The sequence below is a fragment of the Penaeus japonicus genome, unplaced genomic scaffold, assembly GCF_977035675.1.
Source record: "Penaeus japonicus unplaced genomic scaffold, GWHDUDI00000001_assembly GWHDUDI00000018, whole genome shotgun sequence".
Taxonomy (NCBI): Eukaryota; Metazoa; Arthropoda; class Malacostraca; order Decapoda; family Penaeidae; genus Penaeus; species Penaeus japonicus.
In genome coordinates this window covers 1468649-1478635 of record NW_028234420.1, presented here as the reverse complement: position 1 = coordinate 1478635, position 9987 = coordinate 1468649, and the positions used below count along the sequence as shown (strand labels likewise).

Here is a 9987-nt window from a genome sequence, read left to right as displayed (position 1 = left end):
ACTTCGTCTTATGAGGGGGGAGGGAGGGCAGGCCTCACTATACTTCGCCTTATGAGGAGGGGGTAGGCCTCACTATACTTCGTCTTATGAGGAGAGGCGTAGGCCTCACTATACCTCGTCTTATGAGGGGGGAGGGAGGGCAGGCCTCACTATACTTAGTCTTATGAGGGGGGAGGGAGGGCAGGCCTCACTATACTTCGCCTTATGAGGAGGGGGGCAGGCCTCACTATACTTCGTCTTATGAGGGGGAGGGAGGACAGGCCTCACTATACTTAGTCTTATGAGGAGGGAGGGAGGGCAGGTCTCACTATACTTAGTCTTATGAGGGGGAGGGAGGGCAAGCCTCACTATACTTCGTCTTATGAGGAGGGAGGGAGGGCAGGCCTCACTATACTTCGTCTTATGAGGGGGAGGGAGGACAGGCCTCACTATACTTAGTCTTATGAGGAGGGGGGCAGGCCTCACTATACTTCGTCTTATGAGGGGGGAGGGAGGGCTGGCCTCACTATACTTAGTCTTATAAGGGGGGAGGGAGGGCTGGCCTCACTATACTTCGTCTTATGAGGGGGGAGGGAGGGCAGGCCTCACTATACTTCGTCTTATGAGGGGGGAGGGAGGACAGGCCTCACTATACTTCGTCTTATGAGGAGGGAGGGAGGACAGGCCTCACTATACTTCGTCTTATGAGGGGGGAGGGAGGACAGGCCTCACTATACTTCGTCTTATGAGGGGGGAGGGAGGGCTGGCCTCACTATACTTAGTCTTATGAGGGGGGGAGGGAGGGCTGGCCTCACTATACTTCGTCTTATGAGGAGAGGCGTAGGCCTCACTATACCTCGTCTTATGAGGGGGGAGGGAGGACAGGCCTCACTATACTTAGTCTTATGAGGAGGGAGGGAGGACAGGCCTCACTATACTTCGTCTTATGAGGGGGAGGGAGGGCAGGCCTCACTATATTTCGTCGTATGAGGGGGAGGGAGGGCAGGCCTCACTATACTTCATCATATGAGGAGGGGGGCAGGCCTCACTATACTTCATCATATGAGGAGGGGGGCAGGCCTCACTATACTTCGTCTTATGAGGGGGAGGGAGGGCAGGCCTCACTATACTTAGTCTTATGAGGGGGGAGGGAGGGCAGGCCTCACTATACTTCGCCTTATGAGGAGGGGGGCAGGCCTCACTATACTTCGTCTTATGAGGGGGAGGGAGGACAGGCCTCACTATACTTCGTCTTATGAGGGGGGAGGGAGGACAGGCCTCACTATACTTCGTCTTATGAGGAGGGGGGCAGGCCTCACTATACTTCGTCTTATGAGGGGGGAGGGAGGGCAGGCCTCACTATACTTAGTCTTATGAGGAGGGAGGGAGGACAGGCCTCACTATACCTCGTCTTATGAGGGGGGAAGAGGGCAGGCCTCACTATACTTATTCTTATGAGGAGGGAGGGAGGGCAGGCCTCACTATACCTCGTCTTATGAGGAGGGAGGGAGGACAGGCCTCACTATACCTCGTCTTATGAGGAGGGAGGGAGGACAGGCCTCACTATACCTCGTCTTATGAGGGGGGAAGAGGGCAGGCCTCACTATACTTATTCTTATGAGGAGGGAGGGAGGGCAGGCCTCACTATACCTCGTCTTATGAGGGGGGAGGGAGGGCAGGCCTCACTATACTTAGTCTTATGAGGGGGGGAGGGAGGGCTGGCCTCACTATACTTCGTCTTATGAGGGGGGAGGGAGGGCTGGCCTCACTATACTTAGTCTTATGAGGGGGGAGGGAGGGCAGGCCTCACTATACTTCGCCTTATGAGGGGAGAGAGAGGGCAGGCCTCACTATACTTAGTCTTATGAGGGGGGAGGGAGGGCAGGCCTCACTATACTTAGTCTTATGAGGAGGGAGGGAGGACAGGCCTCACTATACTTAGTCTTATGAGGGGGGAGGGAGGGCAGGCCTCACTATACTTCGTCTTATGAGGGGGGAGGGAGGGCAGGCCTCACTATACATAGTCTTATAAGGGGGGAGGGAGGGCAGGCCTCACTATACTTAGTCTTATGAGGGGGGGAGGGAGGGCTGGCCTCACTATACTTCGTCTTATGAGGGGGGAGGGAGGGCAGGCCTCACTATACTTCGTCTTATGAGGGGGGAGGGAGGGCTGGCCTCACTATACTTAGTCTTATGAGGGGGGAGGGAGGGCTGGCCTCACTATACTTAGTCTTATGAGGAGGAGGGTAGGCCTCACTATACTTAGTCTTATGAGGGGGGAGGGAGGGCAGGCCTCACTATACTTCGTCTTATGAGGAGGGAGGGAGGGCAGGCCTCACTATACTTCGTCTTATGAGGGGGAGGGAGGACAGGCCTCACTATACTTAGTCTTATGAGGAGGGAGGGAGGGCAGGTCTCACTATACTTAGTCTTATGAGGGGGAGGGAGGGCAAGCCTCACTATACTTCGTCTTATGAGGAGGGAGGGAGGGCAGGCCTCACTATACTTAGTCTTATAAGGGGGGAGGGAGGGCAGCCTCACTATACTTAGTCTTATAAGGGGGGAGGGAGGGCAGGCCTCACTATCCTTAGTCTTATAAGGGGGGAGGGAGGGCTGGCCTCACTATACTTCGTCTTATGAGGAGGAGGGTAGGCCTCACTATACTTAGTCTTGTGGGGGGGGGGGGAGGGCAGGCCTCACTATACTGAGTCTTATGGGGGGGGAGGGAGGGCAGGCCTCACTATACTTAGTCTTATAAGGGGGGAGGGAGGGCAGGCCTAACTATATATATAAAAATATATATATATATATATATATATATATATATGTTGTCCGTGCGAAGAGTCTTCTGTACAATGCAGGTCTGGAAAAAGAAAGTTCTAGAAAGAATTTTTTTTGTTGTGTAAAACGGAAGTAGGATGTGAAAGAATTAAAATTCAGATACAAAGAGACTGCGTATAGACCTAAGTTGATCGTAAGGTGTAAAACTTCTCGTGATGATGTTTTCCCAGTCCAGTAGACGCTATGTTTAGTGATGAAACAGATGAGTCATCCCCTTTCTTCATAATGAACTGAATGCTATATATGAAATATCCTTTACTCTCTACTTTGGTCATGAATAAAAAATCACCCTTTGTTGTAGCTCGGCCTCATTTCCAAATGATATGTGGCGGAAAAGGAGGGAGAAATTGAGACGAAAATAAACCAAGAGAGACTGGGAGGGAGAGAAATAAGGAATTTGGATTATCGGTCGAAATTTTAGAGACGTGCATTGATCAGCTGATCCAGTGGCATCACCTTTTATGGCCATGTCACGTTCACTTTCTTCTCCACCCCCTTCTTGAAATCTTTTCTTGGTCTTTCCTTTATTCGCTTTTTGTTTTGTCTTTTCTATTCTTTGAATATTTTTCATCTTACTTTCTTTTTGTTGATTCTGTTTGGAATTATTTAATGCTGCGTTTTAATTGCTGGATCTGAATATTTCATCTTTGCCTGTTCTTCTTCACTGTGAATGTATTTATTCGAACACGTGCATGATTGTGTGTGTGTACTAGCGTGCCTATGCATATCTTGCATGTATTTGGAAGTCTGTATGTCCCCTCGAAGACACACACAAACACACACACACAGACACACACACACACACACAAACACACACACACACACACACACACACACACACACACACACACACATATATATATATATATATATATATATATATATATATATATATATATATATATATATATATTGACTACAATATCCAATAACAACATTACTGTATACTACAGGTTCCCTATCCTCCCTACTACCGTTTCCAATCATAAAGTTTATCTTCCTATCACTGATTACCATACCGTGTGTATTACAAAAACCATACAAAATTCTAACTTTCCATTTCCTACCGTCCTTAGACGTTGAGAGCAAAGCTTTTATCCATCAAAGCCAATACACAGAACCATTCAAGGAAGCCATCTACAGGGCTGCCTTGCTTTATCATCTTTATCATAACATTTACATATAAAGCGAACAGAATGCATGACGTAGGTGAGCCCTGACGAACACCAACAGTAGCAGCGACCAGAGCAGTCCCTATCACACTATTGGTGCATTGATGCATATATATATTATACATATATATATTATAAAGATATAAGCATAGTCAGCCCACATCACATTCGCTTCATAGTAAAAAAAAAAAAAACAGTCTATGTCTCGGTACGCAGTCATATGCTTTGCAAAAATCAACAGATGTTACGTATAGTTTCTGTTTCTTTCTCCTTGCTACACCCATTAGTAGTCTCAATGGGTCTAGATTCTCTATACACCCTCGCCCTACCTGCTGCGACCTGGCTTGATCTCTATGTTCTCTGTCTAAGACGAGTGGATAAAATCATATCGTATATATATCTTGGCTATGCTATTTTTAACACGTATACCTCTTTAACTTCCTGGTTCCTCGCCTAATATTTTATCTCACACTTCTTCGAGAGTGACACGGGACCTCCAAGCAGAGGCACAGCTATACAGAGTGTCGCTAAGGTGGAAGGCTACTGAATTGAAGTCCCCGTCAAAGAGCATTTGAACGTTTTTCTCATTTGGTTTAGATAAAAAGATTTCACAAACCATGTCATGGACTTAAATTTAATTCAAGTTTAATTGTTGTGTTACTAATTCGTAAGTCCACTCCTTTCCCTTACGAAAAGTTTCCTTACTTTTGAAATGCGAATCTGGCGTTTGTAAATTATTTACAAGCAACTGCTCATCTATACACATTCCTAGAATAGCTGTGGCATTGTTGCTTGAAGTTGGCACCGAGTCTGGAACTGAAGGGTAAGAGTGGAGTGCCATGCCCGCTCGCTCAGCTTGGTGATGCCCTAACTGAGGTACCGAGGCGGGCGTTTATGTCATCAATCAACACGGATCCTCTACTACATGCACTACTTTTAATTTTCTCCTGAAATGGTCAGTCGTACATAAATGAAATAGTCAGAGTCAGATGGAGGTACATAACATGACCCAAATAACACGCATTCCATTTAATTCCATTGGGACGCATTCCATTTAAAACCGTACTTGGTCCATGATAGAAACATCAACATCAAACACATACTCATTCAGATGCTGTCGAATGAATAGGCATGTCCCTCTTCTATTACCATTTGTTCTATCATTACTAATATAAGTTACATATCCCGGAAAAGAAGCAGATAAACGTGTCCTTACTTCATGCAGACAAATCATGTCATAGTTGCATAAAAGTGATGCAACATGCCTTTTTTTCTAATTTTTGTTTTCACAGCATTAATATTCCAGGATATGATGTTTTCACAGCATTAATATTCCAGGATATGATGTTCCATTTCCCATTGTGGTCTGATCAGAAAGGCTGAGGTCGCCCCTTGTCTATCGCCACGCCTTGTACACGGAGTATAAAGGTGATAATGAGTCAACTGCAGCATTGATAGCGCCTGTCATATGACATATAAGTTTCTCAGTGCAATAAAACACAAAAAATGACAAACACAGCAATGGCTCTAGGTTTAGAATGGGTGACATAAAGAGAGTGGGAAAAGTCAAGAAATGTTGCGTGAAGCTGCCTCGCTCATGGAGACTGGGCAAGCAAATCTATGACCATCTGCAATGGGTTGAAAATTGGGACGCTAAATTCCATTAAAGGCGTCAATGTATAACTAAAATAATATCAAAATATAAGAAAAGATGAGGACATTTAAATATACTTACTAGGCCACATAACTTCATATAATGTGGTAATGTAATATAATGTAATATAATGTAACCCTTTACTTGGTAATTCAATGGCAAAAGAGAGAGAGAGAGAGAGAGAGAGAGAGAGAGAGAGAGAGAGAGAGAGAGAGAGAGAGAGAGAGATGAGAGAAGAGAGAAGAGAGAGAGAGAAGAGAGAGAGAGAGAGAGAGAGAGAGAGAGAGACGAGAAAGAGAGAGAGAGAGAGAGAGAGAGAGAGAGAGAAGAGAGAAGAGAGAGAGAGAGAGAGGAGAGAGAGAGGAGAGAGAGAGAAAAGGAGAGGAGAGAGAGAGAGAGAGAGAGAGAGACCCACCTCGAAGAGAGAGAGAGAGAAGAGAGAGAGAGAGAGAGAGAGGAGAGAGAAAGAGAGAGAGAGAGAGAGAGGAGGGAGAAAGAGAGAGAGAGAGAGAGAGAGAGAGAGAGAGAGAGAGAGAGAGAGAGAGAGAGAGAGAGAGAGAGAGAGAGAGAGAGATAGAGAGAGAGAGAGTGAGAGAGAGAGAGAGAGAGAGAGAGAGAGAGAGAGAGAGAAAGAGATACAGACATTATTATTATATGTGATTATGTGTATTGCGTATAATGTATTGGGTATCATAATTATATGTAAATATGGGGTTATGATATGTACTGATTATGATTATATGTAATAGTAATACTTTTTTATGATTTTCAAGATTTCAGATTTAAATTCGAAAGGAAGATATATGATTAACATTGATATCATGATTATATCTTTGTCGTTTTATGTAATTGTGAAAAAAACATGACAATCTTTTCTGAATGTCTGATTATCCCTTTCACTGTGAATGATAATCAAAATTGCAAATTGAAATATAAGATACAGTTAATATCAACATATTCCAAAAAGGGGTTTTAGGTAACAATTAAAAGCCAAATTATTATAAAATACAGAATGACACTTTATTGTAAATGATAGGAAACATGACTATAGAAAAATATAATATAGGAAGTTAGCTTTATGTAAAGGTATAACAGTCTGAAAGATTTGAAATAACATTAACACACGTAGACATACATACTACGCACACCCACACACACTCAGAACCTCACAGAAAAGTTTGATTTTTTAAAATATGATACACCAAAGTCACTTTTAGGAGACACATAACCGTATAATTGTGAGAATAAGCCCGCTGCTTTGATCATCACCTTCACCACATCATCATCATCACCACCACAATCATCACCATCATCATCATCAACCATCAAAGCAGCTTTAGTGATGAGTGAAGTAACACGTAATAACCATTACTGAAAAGTGAGAGAGAACAAATGAAAAAAGTGTAGAAGTGAGACAACTTGTATACCCAAAGTTCCTATTGCTGGTTTATCCAGACTCTATGCTTTCAACTGGCATTTGGATGGGCGTAACATACGCTATAACACCGATAATGCCATTCTGAACTGTTGATAAACTGCATGCAACAATATCTGATTTCTAAAGCCACGAACGATCTTGTTGAGTAACATTAATAGCACATCTTGCTTTGGTTTATTATGATAAAATAATTTCCTAAGGCAAGACGCTGTTTGTCAACATTATCAAAGTGTGCTTCGAAACCATGTGGTATCACCCACTGTGTTTCATCCATTTATCAACAATTTTCAAAAGGAAATTTCAACCTTTGTCTCGAATCCTTAAGATTGTCCAGAGACCCATTTACATACACATAAATTTAAGGTATTTTTTTTTTACACATTTTCCCTATTCATCCCCGTTATAATTACAATGAAGGAGGTACAAATAGTCACAACAATAAGAAAATATAGGATTTCATACATGGTTCAACATTATTTGGAAAGTATGATAAACATCTGTGTTCACAAAACACAATTACTCTTTAAGAAAAGATAACTTATGAACTACAACCTCAAAATCTATGTTCACAACCTTACAATATGGACTTGTTAAATTTGTTTGAAATGGAAAAACAAAACATATTAAGTTGTCTGAACTGCTCTGAAACGCGGCTCAATTTTTCTTAATGAAGTCATAACTACTATAGTGTTTAAAGTTATTTTCCTTATTAAATCAACAAATACAGCATATAGACACGATATAGTGAATCATTTACAGTCGAGAGGTAATATATATATACACAATTTTTTTTCTTCTGAATGGCTACTTATTCAGAGCAACTTTGACTTCTCGAAATAAAAACGAAAATTTCTGGAAATTCCACGATCAAAAACCTTGGGAAAATAGTGATAGTGGTCATGACTCATGAATAAAGGAAAATATATCTTCTTAAGATGTATTTTGTTAAAAAAAAAATAATTTGTAATGTACGTATAAAAAAGTTATAGGAGCATAAAATACTGATAAACAATATTGATAATCATAATGATAATACTGATGATAATAATACTAGCAATAATGGTCAAAATCATTAGGAGGGAAATTATAGCATTTGTATTGATATGATAATGACAATAATGCTAAAATAATAATAATGATAATGATAAAAAATAACAATGATGACAATAAAAATAGCAATGATAATGATAATTATACAAATTACACTGGTAATAATGGTAATAAAAATAACGAAAATCATAAAAAAAAGTATAAAACACAAACAAACAAACAAACACTCCTAAAATCAAAGCTAAAAAAATCCTGCACTGAAAAATAACGAAAGAAAATCTAATAAAAAAATAATGAAAAGAAAAAGCAATTTACTTTCAATGACGAACTACACAGACCGCGAGTAGCAATGTGATTCATGGCCTCTTGACCTCCTCTTGGGAAAACAATCATTATAATGATAATGACAATAATTGAAGGGAGGATAATGATAATAATTGAAGGGAGGATAATGATAATAATTGCAGGGAGGATAATGATAATAATTGCAGGGAGGATAATGATAATAATTGAAGGGAGGATAATGATAATAATTGAAGGGAGGATAATGATAATAATTGAAGGGAGGATAATGATAATAATTGAAGGGAGGATAATGATAATAATTGAAGGGAGGATAATGATAATAATTGCAGGGAGGATAATGATAATAATTGCAGGGAGGATAATGATAATAATTGAAGGGAGGATAATGATAATAATTGCAGGGAGGATAATGATAATAATTGCAGGGAGGATAATGATAATAATTGCAGGGAGGATAATGATAATAATTGCAGGGAGGATAATGATAATAATTGAAGGGAGGATAATGATAATAATTGAAGGGAGGATAATGATAATAATTGCAGGGAGGATAATGATAATAATTGAAGGGAGGATAATGATAATAATTGAAGGGAGGATAATGATAATAATTGAAGGGAGGATAATGATAATAATTGAAGGGAGGATAATGATAATAATTGAAGGGAGGATAATGATAATAATTGCAGGGAGGATAATGATAATAATTGAAGGGAGGATAATGATAATAATTGAAGGGAGGATAATGATAGTAATAATGGTCATAATAAGGATTATATAATCATAATTATGATGAAAATAATAATGATGATACTAGTAATAATGATAATATTAATGATAAAGATTAAGACAATAATAATAACATAATGATAATAACAAAAATAATAATGATGACAATTTTAATCATAATGACAATATTAACAAAGATAAGGACAATTCAAGCGAAAATAACAATACCATTAATAAAAAAACAAACAAACGCAATATACATAAAAAAAACGAAAAAAAAAGTACATGAACGTCTCCATCTTCCACGAGAAACAAGCCACAGAAGAACAAGGCGAAGGAACCTGGAGAGAACAAGAGCTCGCCAAGGGAAGAACGTCGAGTCTTGAACAGAACACGGAAGAACATCTTTACACCTTGAAGAATGTCCACCAATTTTTTTCTTTTAAATTTACTATGTGACAAACAGAGACACTGATATACAAAATATTCACACACAATTCAACACTGCACCATATAACTTCATCATCACCAATGTTAACATTTAACAGTGGAATCAACAGTTTTTATTGTTATTATTATTATTTTTTTAAAGACTGTATTTTAACATTAACACGGTTTGTTCCTCACCTGTTACTGTGGGAAGGTCTGTTCAATCTACAGAACGAAGTGTGTATATATATATCTCTATTTAATATCATTCACTTATTTCAAACATATAAACTTTCTTTTCTTCCTTTTCTTAAGAGTATGTCTGTTTATCATTTTGTTTCTTTGCGGTTTTTTTTTGTGTCGTGATTTTAACATAAAAATCACAACAG

The 9987-nt window shown here is 39.9% G+C and overlaps 1 protein-coding gene across 1 annotated transcript in view; it reads right to left on the bottom strand.

Annotated features, from left to right (window-relative positions):
- Positions 1 to 4458: 4458 nt before the first annotated feature.
- The window catches only part of LOC122246088 (uncharacterized), a 55673-nt gene continuing 50144 nt past the window's right edge, over positions 4459 to 9987 (bottom strand). The window contains exons 7-10 of the mRNA XM_086547006.1: positions 9455 to 9640; positions 5059 to 5106; positions 4755 to 4863; positions 4459 to 4619 (exon numbers count right to left, since the gene is read on the bottom strand). Of these exons, the coding sequence (XP_086403132.1) occupies positions 4459 to 4619; positions 4755 to 4863; positions 5059 to 5106; positions 9455 to 9640 (504 nt within the window). The remainder of the gene's footprint in view (positions 4620 to 4754; positions 4864 to 5058; positions 5107 to 9454; positions 9641 to 9987) is intronic.